Raw genomic sequence first — 22,283 nt, 5'->3', positions numbered from 1 at the left:
GACCCTCGGCTCAGAGCCTCGCCGACATGGGTCCTGAGCCCTGCACGTCTGGCCTCCGGCGGAGAGCACCAGGCCCGGGCAGATGACACCCTTCCTGGACATCCTCCCCCTCAGACGGAGCGCAGGGGGGCCGGGCTTGCTCTGGGCCTGCCCACATCTCCCCTTGCCGTGAGCTTCTGCCAGCCCTGCCACCCCACTCACTTCTAAGCAGACACATTTCAAGGGGCTCCCAAAACACTCTGGCCTGGAGAAGGGCCTCAGCCGCCCACCCACAGATGGGCTCTCTCCTCAGCATTCTGCTCCGACCCACACGCAGCTGTGACCCACGTGGGCCCTCAGTCTGCCCCTCTGCCCCCGTCCCATCTCTACCTCTCCCTGTGCACCCTTCAGCCTTTGGGCCCAGAGCAGTCATCTCTGTTCACATCTCCCCGAGCCTCTTGCCTCCTCTGGGAGATCCTGGGGCTTCCCTGGGCCTGGCCTGGAACTGGCCCCTTAACGTCCCTCCCCGCTGGGGAGCCTGCACCCCGGGAGGAGGTGCTCACCATCTGTGTGGACCCTCATGGCAAAGGCTGTGATGTCCGTGGTGATGGTGAAGTAGGGGACCCACAGGTCCTGTGAGGGGAACGGGACTCAGAGGGACCACCCCCGGCTGCCAGCCCTCGACCCTGTGGGCCCAGGGTGTCCAGGCCCAGGCAGGCTGAGGCCGTGGGCTCTGCTGGGGGTGCACCTCGATCTGCCTGTCCTTGAAGACACTGCAGATGCTTCTGCTGCAGCCAGCCCCCGAGAACACGAACACAGAGGGGATGGGGTAGGTCAGGTCCAGCATGGTCTTTACCATCGACATCACATCCTGGGGGGTGGCACGTGTGAGGCCTCTGCAGAGGAGAAGGGGCTCACCCCCCGCCTCCCTCTCCGGGCACCGGCAGCAGGCGACCCCGAGGGAACACCAAGAGCCTGTGTCAGGAGAAGGGAGCAGGGACCTGGGCACTCACGTGCGCTTTCTGCGAATAGAAGCCTGTGGGGAGCAAACACTGTGGCCTGAATGGCAGGGCCTGGAGGTCCCAGAGGAACGCCTGCTGACCCCGGGCAGGCCTGGCCAGCTGGGCCCTCACCGCCCGCTCAGCGGGGATGGCTCAAGGCTCACTGGGACAAGGCCCATCCAGGACCAGGGCCAGCTGAGCATCCACCACTGCCTCTCCGGGCTGGCCTGGGCTTGGCCTTCACACTCCACCGCGGCAGACGCTCCACCCCTCTGATCCTGGGAAGCCCTCACTGCCAAAGCCCCGTGATCTGGTAGGACCGATGCCCATCCTTCCTCAGTGAGGACCTGTGAGCACAGGGCACAGGCCCAAGAATGCCTGACTCCTCAGGGGTCAGGGATGGAGAGGAAGGGTCCTCCTTGCCTCTGTGTGGACAGACGCTGGGACGGGCTGTAAGTGGGCGTGGGCCCCCAGCTGGGGGTGAGTCACGCGCCCCCAGCCGCTCTCACTGAGACTCGTGGACGAGCAGAAGGCACACACGTGCCCCTGGAGGACAGGGAACCAGGACAGCCTAGGACATCCCCGGTGTCCTCTGCGGGCAGCAAGGCCCTCACTCCCGAGGAGGCCCTTGCCCAGCACCGCAGCCACCCCACCGTGCCCCCTCCACGTGCCAACAGGTGGGACCACAGAGCAGCCTGGGGGGTCCATCCCCCATGGCCCACAGGGTGGCTGCCCAGTGGGCTCCCTTGGCCCAGCAGAAACTCAGCGTGGCAGGACACGATGCCCGAAGCCCCCTGGCTGTTCCCACACCTGTGGGAGAGCTCTGCCCGACCTGCACGCAGACCCTTGCTGAGGCTAGAGCACCGTCCCCCGCGGCCACTGCCCTCGGAGGCTGTCCTTAGTGACCGGAGCCGAGCAGCCCGCAGCCCCCAGGGAGACTGGGCGCCTTGGGGATCTGTGGATCGGGCAGGTGGCCTGCTCTGAGAGCTTCTGCTCAGAGGAGGCCCATCTTTTCTTTTAAAGATGAGAATGCCAACACTTCTGAGCCCACTCTTGGTTTCAGCCAGGGCTCCATTCTGCTCCACAAAAAACGAGCAGAGCCCTGAGAAGGGCAGGCCGCAGCCCGCCTGCCCGCGAGGGTCCCCAGGTCCTGGACTGTCCCCTGGCGTCCGTTCACCGCAGGGCCAACTGTGCCAACGACGTGTATTTCTTACTTTCTGTGTCCCTGATGCTCTGGCATTTGGGGTCCCGCACAGCCGGGGAGAGAGACAGACCTGGGCTCACCCAGCCCTTCCAGAGCCCACACCCGACCACCTCTGTCTAACGCACACCCCATGCCTGAATCACCCAGGGCCAGGTGCCAGGCAACTGGAGACAGCCCCTGTGCCCCAAACCTGCTGGAATTATTTGAACGGGCAGATCTTAAGCGGTGTGCCCCCTGCCTTGCCCTTCCCACAGAAACCCCAATAGGGCCCCGACCTAGGCCTTGCCCCCTGCCTGCCTACCGGCACCGGTGCCCCCATGGCCCTGTGGGGTGGGTGTGGAAATGTGGGGAACTGTGCGTGCACTAACCTCTCCTCAGTCACCTTTACAACTCAAGACCAGGCATGAACCAGAGCCCATCCCACAACACTGACGCCCTTGCTTCTCTGTGCCCTCCCTGCCCCAACAAGCCACGCCCTGAGGCCAGAGCCCTGCAGAGCCACGTCCGTCTCGATGCCCTCCTGCGTCCCCGGCCCTGCAGGGCCCCTCACCTCAGCCCACTGCTTGGCCCGGATCCGTATCTGGCTGTAGTTCCACTCCTCAGAGCACAGGGCGCCTGTGAAGGCCCTGGTGGACGTCCGAGCACGTGCGCAGGGATGCCGCCCTCTGTCAGGGCCCGGATGATGCCCACCTGGGCACAGCCTCTACGCCAACAGGAGGATGGAGCAGGCAGTCAGCGCCGCCGGGCCGCCAGGACCCCGGGGACGGCCGTCCCGTTCCACCCCACCCCTCGGTGCCTGAGTCCTGCACACGCCACGGGGAGAGGGGCAAAGATGCCAACTCAGAGAGGAAGTGGGACGCTCTCGAGAGGCAGCCAGCACTCAGCCTCCTCCACCCGCTGGCGTCTGGGAGGCTGTGAAGCCGAAACAACAGGCTTTGAACAGACTTGGGCGGGTGGGGAGGCAGGTGGAGGCCCCCAGCGCAGCCCCCAGGGCCGGACGAGCCACCACCGGAAAGCAGCGCGGGCTGAGACCACTCTGGCCACTGTTCGTGTGTGATGTCCGCCACACAACCAGAAACAGCATGTGTGAGCGGAAGAGAGCGTGTGACTGTAGCCAGCAGGAGGGACAGACGGTGCAAGTGGACAGAGGCAACACCCAGGTTCTAGAACCGATGACTGACACTGAGCGTCGGGTTCAAGGAGCGTTCTGAATGCTGGGCGTAAATTACAGAAAAAACCTACATTGTTGGAGACCCGAGATGAAGAGAACTTCAGACCCGGCTGAGAGCAGAAAGGCGCGCTGCCCCCAAGGCTCGGCACACACAGAGCTGGCCTCCCTGCCCCGCGCCGGCTGCCGAGGCCGCGGACTCACTGCCTGGCCCTTCACAGACAATGCCTGCTGGCCCGCAAGCTAGGAAAGAAAGAACAGTTTAAATCAAAGAGTAAAATTAAGGAAATAATAAAGAGCAGAAGTTAATGAACCAGAAGACAAACACGCTATAGAGAGGACCCTCGAAAGGACGAGTTCAGGTACGACTGGTCCATAAAAGTAAAAGGCGGGGGACGGAGGGAGGCGGCCAGGGTCGGGGAGTGGAGGGGGAGGGAGAAAGGGACAGAGACGGAGAGGGAGAGAAAGAGGGAGGAGGAGGGAGACAGAAGGTCTTAATAACCAATATCAGGACTGAGAAAGGGAACCTCTGGACAGATGCTCCAATTAAGAAGGTAAGAAGCTAGTGTGAGCTTCATGCCGTAAGTAGGAAAAATCAGATGAAATGGACACATCCCTAGACCAACATAACCTACCAGACCCGACGCTGGAAGTAGAAAACCTGAAGAGTTCAATAACCATCAAAACAACTGAATCTTTAATTTTCAAATCCTCACAAAATTTCATGTCCGGATGGTTTTACTAGTGAACTGTACTAAACATCTAAGGAAAACCAACACAAGCCACCTGGAACCTTCCAGAGAACAGGGAAAGCAGCAGCACCTTCCAATTCAGTTTTGCATTTTGGAAGGTAGGCAAACAAACCTGCCTACATTTCAAGAAAGGACAAGCACGGCCCACCTTGCTCAGACCCAAGGGGTCAGGTGACACAGAAACAGGGCCACATGCCACAGGCAGATGAGTCCATCCCAAGAAGGTGATGTTTGATGTTACTTAAAAATCACTCAGTGTGATTCACCATATTAACAGGATAAAGGAGCAGAATCACACAATCTGACAGACCCATAAAAAAAACACCCGTGATAAAAACTCGGCAAACTAAGAATAGAAGGAAACTTCCTCAGTCTGATAAAGGGCATCTACAAAACCCAAGAGCCGAGCTGGCAGCGATGGCACTTAGCGCTTAAAGGGAATGCTTTCCCCAACACTCACCACCTCTGCTCAGCTCTGCGCTGGAAGCTCTAACCAGTGCAACAGGCAAGAAAAAGAAACAAAGGCATTTAGGTATTTTGGAAAGAAAGAGGAAATACTGTCTTTATTCTCAGAAGAACAAAATGTAAAAAAACTACAAAAAAAGGTACTGGAAGAAGTGAATTTAGCAAGGTTGTAAGTCATGACATTAATTTACAAATATCATTTGTATTTCTACATAGTGGTAACAAACAATTTAAAATGAAATTTAAAACATACCATTTAGGGCTTCCCTGGTGGCGCAGTGGTTAAGAATCCACCTGCCAATGCAGGGGATACCGGTTCGAGCCCCGGTCCGGGAAGATCCCACATGCCGCAGAGCAACTAAGCCCGTGCGCCACAACTACTGAGCCTGCACTCTAGAGCCCGCGAGCCACAACTACTGAGTCCACGATCCACAACTACTGAGCCCGCGTGCCACAAATACTGAAGCCCGCGTGCCTAGAGTCCGTGCTCTGCAACGAGAGGCCACCACAATGAGAAGCCCGCACACCGCAATGAAGAGTGGCCCCCGCTCGCCGCAACTAGAGAAAGCCCGTGCCCAGCAATGAAGACCCAACGCAGCCAAAATAAATAAATTTATTAAAAAAAAAAAAACATACCATTTACAATAGCAAAAAAACCCATAAAATACTTAGCTGACTCTAAAATTTACACAGAAATGCAGAGGACCTAGGACAATCCAAACAACTTCAAGAAAAAGAATTTGAAGGAATTACACTGCCTGATGCTTTCCCATAAAGCTAGAGTAACAAAGACAGTGTAGTGGTGTGGCTGGGACAGAACACATGCCTCCGTGCAGCTCACACCTGGGCAGGTGTTTGGTGCTTCACTCAGACGCCTCAGCAGCTCAGCAGGGAGGGAAAGTCTTCAACTAGGCAACCATGTAGAATACCCTCACCTCACACCCCGCCACTCACAGGAAACAATTGTGGGTGGACTGCAGGCCCAGATGTACAAGCTTTGAGAAGATGTAGCCTAGGCAAGAGCCCCCAGAGCACCAGAAATTAAAAAACTGTAAAAAACTGGGAAATCACACTTCATCAGAGTTAAAACGTGCTCATCAAAAAACGCCATTACATGCCATTACAACAAAAACAAAAGTCAAAGACTGAAGACAATATTAGTAATAAACATATCTGGTAAAAGACTTGTATTCAGGGACTTCCCTGGTGGCACAGTGGTTAAGAATCCGCCTGCCAATGCAGGGGACACGAGTTCGAGTCCTGGTCCGGGAAGATCCCACATGCCGTGGAGCAACTAAGCCCGTGCACCACAACTACTGAGCCCATGTGCCACAACTACTGAAACCCGCGCGCCTAGAGCCCGTGCTCTGCAACAAGAGAAGCCACCTCAAGGAGAAGCCCACGCACCACAACGAAGAGTAGCCCCCACCCACCACAACTAGAGAAAGCCCGCGCGCAGCAACGAAGACCCAACGCAGCCAAAAATAAAATTAATTAATTTAAAAAAAGAAAGTTAAAAAGAGACTCGTATTCAGAGTATATAAATAACTCCTCTAACTAAATAGTAGAGGGCAAGCCACCTGTGAGAGAGGCGCGTGGAACTGGATGACCAAGAGGCACCTGGAACCCGAGTCCAGGGATGCAGATCAGACTCACGGTGAGGCACGGCCTCCTCCCACCAGGGGCGTGGCCACGACTTCCACCCCGGAGGATACCAAGGGGTGTGGCCACGACTTCCATCCCGGAGGATACCAAGGGGCGTGGCCACGACTTCCATCCCGGACGATACCAAGGGGTGTGGCCACAACTTCCATCCCGGACGATACGATACCAAGGGCGACAGAGATGTGGGCAGCCCGAACTCTCAAAACTGCCAGTGGGGGTGTAAAACTGTTCAACTACCCCGTGGACAGGTAATTCCACTCCTAGGTATTAGCCCCAGAGAAGAGCACATATGTGCACAGGAAAGATCTGTACAAGAATGCTTGTAGCCGTTTTGTGCACAGTAACCAAACCCAGAAAATAACCCAAGTGTCTGTTGACAGGAGGAGGACTACAGGGGCCCACAGGGGCCCATGCGGCGACGCCACGGGTGCGGTCAGCGCACACAGACAGCCTCAGAGACTCGGAGTTCACGGGACCAAGCCGACACAGGCCGGCACGGAACGGAACGGAAAACCGAGCAAGCAAGCATTATTATTCTCAGAGAAGTTCAAACTGCACTACTAGAACAAACAGAAAAAAACTGAGGAAAGCACTCAGACATTAGAAACATCTTAGCAAAAAAAGATCGATTAGAAGATACATCTGAGAAAAATCACCCAGAAAGTAGAACAAAAAGACAAAGATGGAAACTTGGGAGAGAAAAGAAAAGATGGGAGCATGAGAGGATGAGGGGTCGTCTGCACTGTGCTCCAGAAGAGGGAGCAGGGAGCAGGGGTGCGGGCCTTAGCCAACGCTCCGAGGGTTGGAGGTGATGAATTTCCGAATTTGAAAGGGCCCACTGGGAGTCTGCCCAGCCTAACACACCCAGGCACATCCTCAAGTACTTCCAGAAACACAAGAGTGAAGAGAGTCTCCTACAGGATCCAGAAGCAACAGGCTTCGTGAAGAACACGACACTGAACTTCAGAGCAGCAATACTGGAAGCTAAGAAGACGATGGGACCACACCGTAAAGTTCTCAGGGAAAAGTATTTCCATCTAGAGTTCGTAACCAAACCGTCATGCGAGCGTGAGAGCAGAGTGAGGGAACTTTCTGCTAAGCGTGGCGTTGAAACTCTTCCCTCCCATGCAGCTTCTCTTAAGGAAACTTCTAGAGTATGAACTCTACCAAAATCAGGAATGTATCAAGAAGGGGGAAGACATGGTATCCAGAAGTGGAGCTGGACACAGGAGAGAGACAAAGGCAGTTCCCAGGATCATGGTGAAGGGAAACTCCAAGGCAACATCCCAGCGGCATGACTGGGGAGCAAGCAGCAGAGCTGAGAGGAGGCCGCTCCAGAGTGAGTTCAGCAGCGATGACTTGGTGGTCTGAGCACACTGAGGGGGGCTGCGTCTCCAGCAGCATCTGCGGTGGGCTACTGAGCAAGTATTACTCTGAGGAGGGAGACACTGCCGTATATACAGTAGGATAAGGCTTAGCTCCAAAGACCCATCTTGCTGCAAGGCAAACAGTGAGCAATGGCTGACTGGGGCGGGGACCACACCGGGATCCCGTGCTGAGGAGGAGGATAGACGGAGGATACGAGACGGAGACACACAGACAGACTTTGACCCTGTGCATATATGGGGGCGGTTAGGAACTTAATCATCTAAAACTGAAAAAAATGAAAAAACAGATAAACAACAGGGTCCTACTGCATAGCACAGGGCACTATATTCAATACCCTGTAATAATCCATAATGGAAAAGAATATGAAAAACAACATATGTACACTATATACACACACAGACACATACCCACATGCACACGCACACACACGCATGCACGCGCACACACACGCACACACATAAAACTGAATCACTTTCCCATGCACCTAAAACCAATACAACATTGTAAATCAACTATGCTTCAATAAAAAAAAAAACGTAAATGAGGAAACAGCTGAAGAACAGTTGGAAGTGACTGTCTGTGGGATATTGTCTGTGGGATATCTCTGGATTTGTTGGTGGGGCAGAGGACTGCTGTGTGTTATACAAATACCATACGGCCTTACAGAATGGCCACATGGCTTTTAAACTAAGTATTACTTTAACTAAATTTTCATTAAAAACGCTGCTGCAAGCCAGCTGCTCCAGGGCACCTCACTGTCCCAGCCCCGCAGAAAGCAGGCTGAGTGCTACCCCCATCCCGGCAACTTTGGGTAAATCACCCGAGTTTCTAGGCCCACTGGCTCAGCTTTCAGGTAAAAACACGGCACTACACGATGCCCCCAAATCACCCCAAATAAACGAGCAGGGTACTCATTACTTCACCACCCAGGCCAGGCCGCACTCAGGGGGCCAGGGCCAACACGTGCAGGCGTTCCACCCTGGCCGCTGCCTGCGGACCGCGGGATCCCTCCCCTGCAGCGCAGCCCCTCAGAGAGAGGCCACAACGTGCGCTGAAGGCACAGGAGGCCAGTGAGGAGGCTGGGGGTGAGGAGGCGGGGTCTCCATAAGGGCAGCCCCTCCCGTGCCCACCCCACTTTCCTGGCTGTAAGGGTCTCAGGCCAGAACTTGGAGCCTCCGAGTCTCCAACAGTGGGGAAGTAAGGAGCGTGAATCCGGCCAGACAAGCCGTTTTGAGGCTCACCTGCATCATTTCTCTGACCCTCTCCAGCTACAATTAGCCGAGGAGTGGAGGGGCCGGGCGCGAGCACAGCCCCGACTCTGCAGGGTGCACACACAGTGACTCCAGCGTCCTCTGGAAGGGACATCCTCGGGCCAAGGCAGGTGGCGAGCCAGGCTCCTCCGTCAGGCCCTGGGGACAGGTGGCCAGCACGGTAAGCAGGGCTGGCACCCAGGCCTGGCACTCAGGGAGCCTCGCTGCAGTGCCGGGGAAGCGGCACAAGCCCGCCAGCCCAGCGACTGGCCTGACGTCCTCCGAGGCCAGGGGTGTGAGGGTGTCCACCCCACAGGGCACCCCTGGCCCTGGGACCTGGCCCTCAGAGGGGCGGGGGTCCAGCACAGATGCTGCAGGAGGTGCTGCCTTGCCCCTCCTCGCGCCGACCGGTTCACCCGGGGCCCTTGGCCTGTCACACCCTCACCACACACCTGCCCCTCCGTTTCTGCCCCCACGTGTATTTTTCTCTTTAACCAAGGTCAGGAGAACGGCAGCAACTTGGGGTACAAGTGCTTTGGGTTAAAAGTCCTTAAAGGAACCCACCAGCCCAAGAAACTAAAGGCTGCTTCACGACGGTCGTGAGCAGAGCAGATCACTGTTCCATAAAGTGTGCATTAAAATGGAAAGAAACTCTCCCGCAGCCCAGCGGAAAGACTGGCAAAGGGTCAGAATGGAGTTTTCAGAAGAGGAGACAATCGGAACGAGAAATACATTCTCTTCCACTGTCTTTGTGGAGGGAGGGGACACCTGCCCGTGGAAAACACTGCCGGGCACGTGCGCCAGCCCAGCCCGGGGAGGATCAGCGCAGGCGCACACGTAACCGACTCGTGGCCCGCGGGAAGGGGCGGGACTCACCTGGCTCCCCTCCCCCGGGTACCAAGGCGACAGCGTTGCTGGTCAGCACCCGCGCCAGGCCGGAGAAGTCCGAGCGCCGGTCCGGGGGCCTCTGGCAGACCCGCTCCGACGGCTCCACCTGCGAGAGAGGCCGGCAGACGCGGGGGGCCGGGCCGAGTTCGCACACCCGACGTGGCCTGGCTGTTCTACCCCACTCCTGACCCAAAGCTCCTCCTGGACACGGCCGGTGGGTCTGATCCCGACCCAGTCGTCACCTCGGCGCCCGGGCTCACCTGGGAGGGCTCTTGGGGTGGGGCGGGCAGTGCGGGCAGCTGGGCCACATACCGACGGGCCCAGCCGAAGCCCACAGCCCCGAGGTGGAGGGCGCTCAGGGCTTGGCCACCTGGGCGCAGACGCCGCTGGCAGGGCGGCTCCACCAAGCTGTGGGGCTGGGTGGGCTGTGGCCAGCCGGCGGCCCCTGCGCTCCCACCACGGCCCGCGCACAGCCGCCAGGGCTGGGGACCCCTGAGGAGGAGGCGCCTCAGGATTTGTGTGCTTTGCTGTCCAAAGGAGGAAGCAGTGCCAACCTGAGGCCACCGGGCTCTCTGAGGCCTCAGCTGGAGGTGGGAACCTCAGGCCCATCGCTCTGGGGTTCTGGCCCCCCGTAGGGGCTCCCCCATCCGGGGGGCATGTCACCCTGTGGCCCCGGGAATCCGAAGACCAAGCTCAAGCAGATGTGAGTGCACAGGAGCGGGAGAGCTCGTGGAGAGCCAGCGCCCTCATCAGAGCCAGCGGGCTCAGAGCAGAGTCAGAGGCAAAGGGCCCGAAGCAGGTCGGCGGGGCCCCCAGCCGCCCCGGGCCTCACCAGCTCGGGCAGGCTCCTCCTGGTTAGACGCGGCGAGGGCAGCAGGGGTGCAGGTGGCCGGAACAGCAGCCCCCAGGTTGAGCCGCTGCACAGTGCGGGCCGGCGCAGGCCCGTCCTCCCGGCGCTTCTGGGCACGCACAGCTGCGCTCTCCAGCACCCGCTCCAGCTAAGGGAGAGTGGAGCCCCGCGTCAGGCAGCCCAGCAGAGGCCGCAGGCTCGAGCAGGACAGAGCCAAAGGCCAGCGCGGGGCTGTCCACAGACGTCCCAGGCTGGACGGGACCACGCCTCACGCCCTAGCCCAACACAGGTCTTGGCCTTGGCGGGTGGCACCCTGGTTCTGAAGACCGACCCGGCTGTGGCGTGCTTGGCCCTTCCTCTGTGAAGCTGTGGCCCAGGGGGTGCGGGGCTGGGTGCGGGGGCATGAGGGAGCTCCGGGGGCCTGCAGGAAGGGAGGCGCGCACACACTGCAACCTTTTGCAAACGCTCCCCCACAAGGGAGCATCACTCCTGGTAAGAACAGGAGCCCACATCGGAGAGCATCACTCCTGGTAAGAACAGGAGCCCACATCGGAGATGACGAGTTTGTAGCTGTCCCAGGACCGGGATGGAAGCGGGGCAGAGGAAGGAGGTGGGGAACACAAAGCGAAGGGACAACGAGACTCCACTTCACACCCAGGAAGTTGAACACAGGGGACTGACAGTGCAGAGCAGGGAGCATGGAGCCCCAGACCTCGCCCACATCACGTGCACAACAGGAGTGCAGTCTGGCAGCTCTCTGAACCTGAAGACACACAGCCTCTGCCGCTCAGCAGCAATTCCAGGTGGTGCCCTGAAGACACCCCTGCACACGCGTGTAGTGAAGTAACTTCACAGTCCGTTGGCTGAGAAGAGACAGATGGCGGGGCATTCACAAATAGAAACTAAACAGCCACGAGACGAGTGAAACAATATGGATACAATTCAAAAGTGTAAGTGTTGAGTAAAAAGGAAATTTCAAGACGGTATAAACTCGAGCACTATTTATATAAAACAACCAGTGCCATATACACACATAGTAAAAACGTGAAACACGGACAGAGGCTCTGACTTTACAAGAGCAAATACCTGGGTGTCTGCTCTTATTATCCATCCCTTTCTGAGTTGTTGAAATACTTCATTCAGAGGACAAGAGAGAAACAAGGGCTTGGAGGAGAGAGTGGGGCCCCCCTCCCGCCAAGACCTGCCCAGCCTGCAGCCCTTTGACCACGCCCACTGCCCGGCCCAACCCAGCAGCCGGCCGGCCCCTCCCCTCAAGCCCTGGCCACGGACCCCACCTGCTGAGGCCCCACCCACTGCCCCACTCACGCAGGCCGGCTCACCTCGCCCAGGCCCACGATAAGGATGAAGTCGGGCTGCCGGATACAGCGCTGGGTCCAGGGTGTGAGCGTGCTGTCCACCTGGTGGAGCACGAGCCGGTGGATGTCCTCCTGCTGCCCCAGCCAGCTGGACAGCCGGTGCTCGTGGATACTGGAAGGCACAGACAGAGGGGCGCAGACGCCAGGGCACCCTTCAAGGCCGGGCTGGGACCCACTGAGAGCAGCAAGCCAAGCTCGGCTAGGCTGTTCCGACACGGAGGCCGGCGTACCTGTCCAGAGCAGCAGAGACAAGGCGCTGTTTTACGTTGCCGCTGGTCAGCAGCAGGGCAGGGCCTGAAAACACAACCACCAAATACAGAAAACTGTGCCGGCAGCTCACACTGGAGGACAAGCGAGGCCCTTCCTTCTCCTGGAAGTTTGCTCTTCTGGAAAGCAATAAGCCTTTCACCACTCATGGGGAAGTGCCTGGGGCCCTGAAGCAGACCCTCTGGGCAGGTGAGGCTGCAGGTGTGGCGGTGGAAGGGCTGCAGCAAGCACAGGGAGGGGCGGCCTCTCTGAACCTCAGTCTCCTCCTCTACACAGGAAGGGGTTGGATCTCTGCGCCACTGAGACTGTGTATGCGTGGGGGCAGGGAAGCACAAGCTTGTAAAGTGCGAGATTAGACAGGCTCCCAAATCCAAGGCAGCCCGGCTGGCTGGGCTCCAGGCAGGTGCGGTTCACCAGTGTCTATCACCAGGGATCAGCGTGCTTCCTGCATCTACAGGGTCTTAGAGTTGCTGTCCACACAGACACAGTTGCTCTCAGCCAGGAGGGCCAGCGTCAGAATATGTGAGAGGGCCGCCAGGGGCAGAGACAAAAGCTGAGAGGCCAGCGGCCCTCAGTGTCAGGAAGGCTGCTGGACCGCCCTGAGGATGCAGAAGTCCCGCTGCTGCAGGAGAGGCCGGGCTCTTCCCCATGGCTTCCTTCTTACACCCTCGCTTACACCTGAGCTTCTCTGAGAGCTTGTAATCAGAAGGTGAGAGACAAGAAATCACCGCCTTGTGTTTAACTGGCAGCATCTGCTTTCTTGGAGGCACAAGCATAAGGGTGCATTTCACAGGGTGGTGCCCTGTGATGTGGCTGCTGGACTGACCTGTGCGTCTGTGCAGCTCTGACTCAAATGGCAGAAGCCCGTTGATGCGGGGAAGCAACTCCTCTGGGGGCTCGGGGCAAAGGGCGCTGGTCCCCCTGGGGGCTGCAGTCCTGCTCTGGGGGTCAGGCCAGGTCGGGAAGAGCTTCAAGCTCGAGTTGGTCACCCTCCGTGGGTCTGACAGAGAGAGGGCGTCCTCTCGGGGCTGATGCCTCACGTGCCTGCGAGGGCCGGCACTCCTGGGCACTGCGGTGGCTCACCCCGTCCGCCTCTTGGGCGTCTAGGACGAGGCGGGACAGGCAGGCCGTGTCTGGCTGCAGGAACACAGCGGAGCGCAGCCCTGAGGTCCTCAGCGGACCGCAGGCTGGGCTCTATCTGCCCTCAGGGCACGTCTCCTGCTCTGGGCCCGCCTGCCTGGACTCGGAAGGCTCGGAGGAGGCCCTTGGGAAAGTGTGGAGCCCCCCGGAGGTGGCGCTCTGGGCTCTCGAGGTGCGGGCTGCAGCCCCAGGCAGTCAGGACTGTGGTGACCATTCCGTCCGGGGGAGGGTCTGCTTAGGGCCCAGGCCATGGGCAGGTCCAGGGCAGTGCGTGGACACAGGCTGATGCCTAGGCACTTATGTGCCGGCTCCGTGGGGCACGGCTGCTGCTCCAGGACGGATCTGGCCTGGATAGTCACTGCCAGCCTGGCTGTCACACAGCCTCTCTCCCAAGCTCTGGAAGCCAGAGGAAGTGGACTGACACCTTCACAAGTGGAAGAAAAGGACCACTGGCCTAGATCCTCACTCTAAAAACACGCTTCACAAATGTGGTCACCTGACTGTCAGCAAAAGATCACTGCAGGGCAGAGTCCAGTCCTTCTAAGCGAGGGCTCTGGGGCAGCTGAAGATCCTATAGAAAAAGGAATCCTGACTCTACCTCGCATCATCACCAAAATCACTCTCCAATGAACTGTAAACTTGCAAGGTAAAACCCTAAGGTTTTTAGAAGAACCTCTTCATGATTTGGGGGCAGCATGAAATTTCTTCAATAAAACACAAAAAGCAGTAATAATATAGGAAAAAATTGATAAATAAATTGGTCTATATTAGAATTAACAACATATGTTTGTCAAAAGATATTATTAAAAGAATAAAAAAAACAAGCCACAGAGGGAAAGATATCTGCAACACTTTCATCCAATAAAGCGACTGTATCCAGATTGCCCGTCAACAAGGAAAAGATAACAAACCAATAAAAAGGGTGGGCAACTTGACAGGCACTTGCGAAAGAAGGTATCCCAATGGCCAGTAAACAAACAAACTTCTTAGTTGTTGGGAAATGCAAATTCAGGCCCAAACAAGATACCACTGCACACTCATCAAAATGCACAAAGAGGAAAGGCCACCTGCCCAGCTGCAGAACACACACTCTTCCCTTTCTCCAGGACAGACTATATGTTAGGCCACAAGGTAAGTCCTAAAGAACTTTAAAGACTGGATTTACAGGGACTTCCCTGGTGATCCAGTGGTTAAGACTTCTCCTTGCAGTGCAGGGGATGCGGGTTCGATCCCTGGTCAGGGAGATGAGATCCCACATGTCTTGGGGCCAAAAAGCCAAAACCATAAAACAGAAGCAATATTGTAATAAATTCAATAAAGACTTAAAAAAAAAACAAAAAGATTGGATTTACAGATGTAGAGAACAAACATATGGATACCAAGGCGGGGGTGGGGGGGGTGGGATGAACTGGGAGATTGGGACTGATATATATACACTATTGATACTGTGTATAAAATAGATAACTGGGACTTCCTTGATGGCGCAGTGGTTAGACTCCGTGGGTAAGACTCCATGCTCCCAATGCAGGGGGCCTGGGTTCAATCCCTGGTCAGGAAACTAGATCCCACATGCACGCCACAACTAAGGGGCCCTCGGGCCACAACTAAGGAGCCCGCCTGCCACAACTAAGATCTGGCGCAACCAAATTAAAATATAATTAATTTAAAAAAAAAAAGAAATGAGAGAAAATGGAATCTTTCTTTGAAAAAATAAAATAAAATAGATAACTAATGAGAACCTACTGTATAGCAATGGAACTCCATTCAATGCTCTGTGGTGACCTAAATGGGAAGGAAATCCAAAAAAGAGCGGATATATGTATCTGTAAAGCTGATTCACTTTGCTGTACAGTGGAAACTAACACAACATTGTAAAGCACTATGCTCCGATAAAAAATTTTTTAAAAATTGGATTTACACAAAGTATCTTTTCTGATCACAATGGTATGAAACTGGAAAATTCAAAAATATATGGAAATTAAACAACACATGCATAAACAACCAATGGGTCAAAGAAATCACAAGAGAAATGAGAAAATATCTTGAGAGAAATAAAAACAAAAATAACAACATTCCCGGATGTACTGGACACAGCGAAAGCATAGCTAGGAGGGAAGTTTACAGCTACACATGCCTCCTTTGAGGAAGAACAAAGATCTCTGATCAACAACTGGCTTTGTACCTTAAGTAACCGGAAAAAGAATCTCAAACTAAACCCAGACCTAGCAGAAATAAGGAAATAATAAAGATCAGAACAGAGGTAAATAAAATAGAGAATAGGAAAACAGAAAATCAATGAAACCAATAGTTGGTTCTTTGAAAGAATCAATAAAATTGGCAAACCTTTAGCTAGAGGAATAAAGAAAAAAAGAGAAAAGACTCAAATTACTAAATGCAGAAATAACAGGACATTAGCTATTTTACAGAAATAAAAAGTAATACAAGAGAGTACAGTGAGCAATTGCAAACTAAGGAACTGGATCATCTGGATGAAATGGACAAATTCCTAGAAACGCACAACCTACCATGACTGAACCATGAAGAAACAGGAAATCTGAATAGACCTATAACCAGTAAGAAACTGAACCAGTTAAAAAAAAAAAAAAAAAAAAAGCCCTGCATGAGGTGGCTTCACTAGGGAATTTTACCAAATATTTAAAGAAAAATTAACACCAATCCTCCTCAAACTCTTCCAAAAATATTGACTCGGAGGGAACACTTCCTAACTCATTCCATGGGGCCAGCACCGCCCCGCCCCACCAGTACCAAAGTCTGCGTGGGACCAAGACGCCAGGAGAAACTACAGACGAGCACCTTTGACAATGCAAAATCCTCAGGAAACAGGAGCTGACCAAACTCAGCAGGGTATTAAGAGGATTACATACCACACCAAGTGGGATTTATTCCTGGAATGCAGGAATGACTCAGCATATGAATATCAATCAGCGTAATAAATCACATTAACAGAACAAAGGGGGGGGAAGTATGATCATCTCAACTGATGCAGAAAAAGCACTGTCAAAATTCAACATCTTTTTATGATATAAACACTCAACAAATTCTGAATAGAAAGAAACCTCCTCAACATATTGAAGGCCATACATGAAGAACTGACCACTAACATCCTACTTGAAGGCGAAGGACTGAACGCTTCCCCCTAAGATCAGGAACGAGGCAGGATGCCTGCTTTCACTTAACACTGCTAGGATGTCAGTGCCACCCAAAGCCACCAACAGTTCAGTGCAATCCCTGTCAAGATCCCCAGTTCCTCGAAGAAATAGAAATTTGCGTGGACACACATGAATGTCACATCAGCGCACCACACGGACGCTAACCTCCTGGTCTGGATGCTGTGCTGCAACCTGGGGCAGGGGGTGGTGTGTGGCTCTCGCTTTACTATTTTTACAACTTCCTGTGAATCTGTAATTATTTCAAAATAAAAGGTTGGTTTGTTTTTTTAAAAAAGGGAATAAGCTTTTATGAATCAACACATCTCCACTGTGCAACTGCAGATCTTTTGGGTGTGCCCTGGACAGTCTGACCAACGTCACTGAAAAATGTATGATGTTTTCTACCTCCAGAATATTTGTTATAAAACAAAGACCAAGACGAATCCAAATTAACGCTTTCTGTGATTTAAATTTTCCCTTGGAGAGTAACTTTTACATATTAAATATTTATAGTAGTATCTTCAATTTCATAAATCATTTTCATTTGGCATTTATTTAATGCCTTCTACTATCAAGTGTCTGTTTCAGATAGCGGACGTTTCGCCATATTAAGATACATACTCTTGTCACAACGTATTGTTCCATAATAGTAATGTAACATTCATTGCACCTATTGTTATATCATTTTTGAAGACACCCCTGAAACCTTTAGGATAGCCCTATCTCAGAAAATTGACTTATTGTCTCTTACTATGGTCGCTCACAGTTATAAAAACATATACATAAAGTGTTAAGAATATGGAATACTTTATGATTTGGGGAATTTCTAAGGGTTCTCAGGAATTTCAGTTTCTTGTTCTTGAGCCCCCAACTTAACAGCCGTGGAACTTGGGAACATGACCTAAGCTGCCTGACCCCAGCTGCGGGTGTTCTCCACGTGGTCAGTCAGCTGCCCCAGCCATTGCGGTGTCCCCTCCGAGTAGTGGAGCAGCTGCACGCACCCACCCCAGGCTCACACCCCAAGATGGGCTCCCGCTGGCGGGGGGCGGTTCAGGGGTCTCTGTGCCCCTGGAGGCCCCAGAGTTCAGCTGGGAGGAGCAGTGCGGTGTGACTCACACCAGCCCCTGTGAGATAGGGTTTGCCCATCAAGACTGTCCAGAGGCGCCCGTCTCACTGTGACGGTCCTCTCCCCAGCGCTGCACCCCTCTCCACCCCCTGCCCAGGGTTTAGCCTTGCGAGCAACACTAAGTGCTCTTTCAGGAGAACCTGGAAGGATGAGAGGCAGGAGGAGGGGGTCCAACCGGACCTCAGGTGCCTTTGGGCAGGGCTTACCGATGGCGCTAAGGGCGTGCTTGAGCTCCAGGGTGAAGGTGGTGAGGGGCACATCCTCTGACACGGGCATGACGGCCACCGTGGAGAGGTTGCTGGCAGGGTTCCCCGAGTCCCACTTGCTCCCTACAGCATGTAGCCCAAACTGGTGACCTGCAGAGCACAGGGGCGTGCGTTGGCCTGAGGGATCGGGCTGCCACTCGCACCGTCTCGGTGTCCCTGGATGTTTCTAGGTGACACCACGGCACGAGAGGCCTCGGCAGATGGAACAGGCACCGGGGTCGGCCCCGAGTCCCCACAGCCGGAGCCCCGCCTTTCCCGCTGAAATTACCAACCACACTGTGGCGCCCTTGCGTTTCATACACACCAGGACCGGGCCGCTGAAGGGGAGACGGATGCACGGATGCAGAGAAGGCCGTGAGGCCCAGAGCAAACGCAGAGTCGAAAGGATCGGCCAGGGGAGGGCCCATCCTCCGACCTGCCCCCTTCCTGGAGTTCTTGCACTGACTGCTCCAGAGACAGCAAACAGTCTGAGGTTTAGGAGATCGACATCTACCACCTCGTCTGCGTGGGGTTTCCAGACCCCGGGGTGAGGCACAAAACAACCCAGGGTTGGTCAGGGCTGGGTCCTGGGGTGCCTGTCCCTGAGGCCACAGGCTTCCCCTTCTCTAGGCGTGAGGCCAGGAAGCCCCACAGCAGCAGGGACGGAGGCAGCGGGCACGTGGGCGCACGAGCGCATCAGCCTCGGCCCGAGCGTCCCCGGCTGAAGTTCGTTCCCGACACAGTCACTGCTTGGTAAGTAGCACCCCCGTCTCCATGGGCGTGGCTGAACGGGCAGCCTCACCCCTCCTGCCGCCCACGCCCCAGCCAGACCCCAGTCTTCTGGGGCCCCAACACAGTGAGGGCTCTTCCTGGCCCCGCGGGCTGGCCGCTGTGCCAGCCCAGCTCCTGCACAGACCCTCCCGACCAGGAAGGGCACGGCCAGGTGCCAGGTGCAGGCGCCGGCCTTGCAGGAGGGTCCAGCTCCGCCAAAAGGGCACCCATTCTGACTCTGCTGGTCTCGTCCCTGGGGAGGAGCGGTGGGTCCTGAGGCGTAGAGCGTGGGTTCCTGCAAGGCCTGACCCAGAAGCCAGAGCGGGGGCTGCAGAAGGCAGAGAGAGGGGCCCCCAAGAGCTAACCTGGGGGCAGGGCAAGAAAGTGAGGGCTGTGAGCCAGTGGGCAGCTGCATGCGAGGCAGCAGGGGGCCCCTTTTCACCGGTTTTCTGGCAGCTTCTCTGTGGGGAATCCCCTTCCTCTCGCTCTTTCCCAGTGACCTCTGACGTTAGAACCCTCCGTCTGACGTAGAACCAGAGGGGGATTCTATTGCCAGCTTCTGACAGTTTTCTTTTAGTCTTTAAGAAAGGCATGTGGGAGGTTCTGGTTCTGACCAAGAAGGAGATGGAGCCGGCATATCGCACCTAACCACTGCCACCAGTTACACGGAGGCTCTGGACACAGTTCTCAGGAGACCCAGAGGGGCGTGAAGAGGAGTGCAGACGAGCCAGGACTCGTGGGAAGACCACGCTACTAATGCCACAAGGGTAGCAGTGCCACTGCCCCGTCCCAGCTACAGCCAAGTGGGGTCCATGCCTCCCCCTCCGCACTGGGTGCTGCCTCCAGGGAGGCTTTCCAGGGCCCCAAGTTCCTGCATGGGGCGATAGACACAGTGGGGTGGAGCCCCCAGCTCTCCATTCCCTGCACTAGGGAGGGGAGATGGACAAGGGAGTGCTCTAGATCTAGTATGAAGTCCTGGCTTCACCCCCAAGCAGCCCATACATGAAACTGGCCAGGATCGCACAGCAGAGGCTCTGAGAACAGAATCCAGTGTGGCATACCAGCCAGGCTTCACACTGGCTCTGGGTAGCACACAAGCACAGCAGACCAGAGCAGTACTGCAAAGGCCTTGAGAATTAAATTAACATTCAAACACAGCCCAAGGAAGAGGGCCAGGACATGCTCTGTGAATATAAGCACATTGACAGTCTGCAAAAATAGAAGATTTAAATGGGAACCAGGCTCTCATAACATAATACTCGAAATACAGGATGCAATCCAAAATTACCAGGCATACCAAGAGCCAGGAAAATCTCAACTTGAACAGGAGAAGACAATTAACAGACAAAAACGACAACATGTGGGCTTCCCTGGTGGCGCAGTGGTTAAGAATCCGTGTGCCAATTCAGGGGACATGGGTTCGAGCCCTGGTCCAGGAAGATCCCACGTGCTGCGGAGCAACTAAGCCTGTGCACCACAACTACTGACCCTGTGCTCTAGAGCCTGTGTGCCACAACTACTGAGCCCGCGAGCCACAACTACTGAAGCTGCGCACTTAGAGCCCGTGCTCCTCAACAAGAGAAGCCACCGCAATGAGAAGCCCGCACACCACTACGAAGAGTAGCCCCCGCTTGCCTCAACTAGAGAAAGCCCGCGCACAGCAACAAAGACCCAACGCGGCCAAAAATAAATTAAAAAAAAAAAAAAAAGACAACATGTCACAGAATTTGGAAGTCCTTGACGAGGCAATAAAGCAGTGATCATAACCAGACAGAGACAGCTGTCATGGACTGTCTTGAAGCAAATGCAGAAATATAATAACTGAAATTAAAAATTCTCTGGGTGGCCTTAGGAGCAGAATCAAGAAGACAGAGGAAAGAGCCAGTGAGCTTGAAGACATATCAAAAGAGAGTACTCGGGCTTCCCTGGTGGCGCAGTGGTTGAGAGTCTGCCTGCCGATGCAGGGGACACGGGTTCCTGCCACAGTCCAGGAAGATCCCACATGCCGCGGAGCGGCTGGGCCCATGAGCCATGGCCGCTGAGCCTGCGCTTCCGGAGCCTGTTGCTCCGCAATGGGAGAGGCCACAACACTGAGAGGCCCGCGTACCGCAAAAAAAAAAAAAAGAAAGTACTCAATCTGAACATCAGATGGAGAAAAAAGATTAAAAAACAAACAGTGTCCCAGAGACACTGGGACAATAACAAAAGGTCTAACATTTGCTTCTGTGAATTTCCAGAAGAGGAGAAAGAATACAGGGCTGAGAGACTATCTGAAGAAATAAAGGATGAAACCTTTCCAAATTTAGTTAAAATATATATATATACTTACAGATTCAAGATGAGCGAACCCCAAACAAGATAAACACAAAGAAATTCACGCCAAGCACTCCAAAATCAAATTTCCAAACAGTAAAGGCAAAGGAAAATCCCGAATACAGCCAGACAGAAATGATGCACTACCTACTTGGGAACAATTTGAATGTCTGGATTTCTCATTAGAAGCAACGAAAACCAGAAGGAAGTGGTACAAAATGTTTAAAGTGCTGAAATAAAAGGACTGTCAAGCCAGAATTGCACATCCAGCAAAAAGTATCCTTCAGGACGAAGGTGAAGTAAAGACAGTCTTAGATGAAGGAAAATTAAGAGAATCTGTAGCCAGCAGACCTGCGCTAAAAGGACTATTATTAAAGGAACGTCTTCAGACAGAAGGAAAATGATACCAGGAGGAAGCTTGGAACACCGGGATGAGGGAATAGTTTTAAACGTGTTTGACGGCTGAAAGCAAAAGTTCTAACACTGTGAGGGGGGTTTCAACCTAAGTAGAGGCTCTGGGCGGGGCTCTGAGTGGGGTGGGCGGGGCTCCCAGGTTGCAGGCCCAGGCACCCAGCCGTCGCAGTTCCCTGCTGGAGGCTGACCAGGATCTTCTCGCCCAAGAGGTGAATCAGCGAGTCACAACCTGGGGGCAGAGGAAGAACAGAGACCTCAACCACACACTTTAAACCATGACGCCAAGCAAGCACCTTAGACCAGGGGTCCCCAGCCCCCGGACCAGTAGCGGTCCGCAGCCTGTTAGGAGCCAGGCCACACAGCAGCAGATGAGCGGCGGGCTAGCGCAAGTGAAGCTTCATCTGCCGCTCCCCGTGCTCGCATTACCGCCTGAACCATCCCCCCAAAACTCCCCAGTCCATGCAAAAATTGCCTTCCACGAAACCAGTCCCTGGTACCAGAAAGGTCGGGGGCCGCTGCCTCAGACCCACGGTGTCAAGACTGCCGCGGCTGTAAACCACTCTAAGCAGTGGAAGGTGATGTGGCTGCTGTCTGGTCGCAGGCAGGTGCGGGGCACGTGGCCTGGGACCTTGCCCGGGACGGCATCTCCTCTCATCCCCAGGCGGAAAACACGGGGCAGCACCGGGAAGCCACGACTGCCCGCAGGCAGGCCACGAGGGCCTTCCCCAGAGCCGAGGGTCATCACGTGATGCTGAGTGCCTGGCCCGCTGGACATGGGCTGCTTTACATGATATCCAGGAAGAATTACCTTTTAAATATAATAATGCTATTTTGGTTAATATTCTAAATT

The 22,283-nt window shown here is 54.8% G+C and overlaps 1 protein-coding gene across 1 annotated transcript in view; it reads right to left on the bottom strand.

The window, feature by feature from the left end:
* Window positions 1-22,283, bottom strand: part of PNPLA7 (patatin like phospholipase domain containing 7) — a 36,024-nt gene that overhangs the window by 2,567 nt on the left and 11,174 nt on the right. The window contains 13 exon segments of the mRNA XM_060300454.2: window positions 543-612; window positions 728-850; window positions 2,735-2,820; window positions 2,823-2,894; window positions 9,756-9,867; window positions 10,594-10,619; window positions 10,622-10,660; window positions 10,663-10,759; window positions 11,952-12,099; window positions 12,218-12,281; window positions 17,897-18,046; window positions 21,582-21,772; window positions 21,964-22,241. Of these exon segments, the coding sequence (XP_060156437.1) occupies window positions 543-612; window positions 728-850; window positions 2,735-2,820; window positions 2,823-2,894; window positions 9,756-9,867; window positions 10,594-10,619; window positions 10,622-10,660; window positions 10,663-10,759; window positions 11,952-12,099; window positions 12,218-12,281; window positions 17,897-18,046; window positions 21,582-21,772; window positions 21,964-22,241 (1,456 nt within the window).

The sequence above is a fragment of the Globicephala melas genome, chromosome 6 (genome assembly GCF_963455315.2).
Source record: "Globicephala melas chromosome 6, mGloMel1.2, whole genome shotgun sequence".
NCBI classification, from domain to species: domain Eukaryota; kingdom Metazoa; phylum Chordata; class Mammalia; order Artiodactyla; family Delphinidae; genus Globicephala; species Globicephala melas.
Note: the sequence above shows the minus strand (reverse complement) of the source record. Positions and strands in the feature narration are given on the sequence as shown.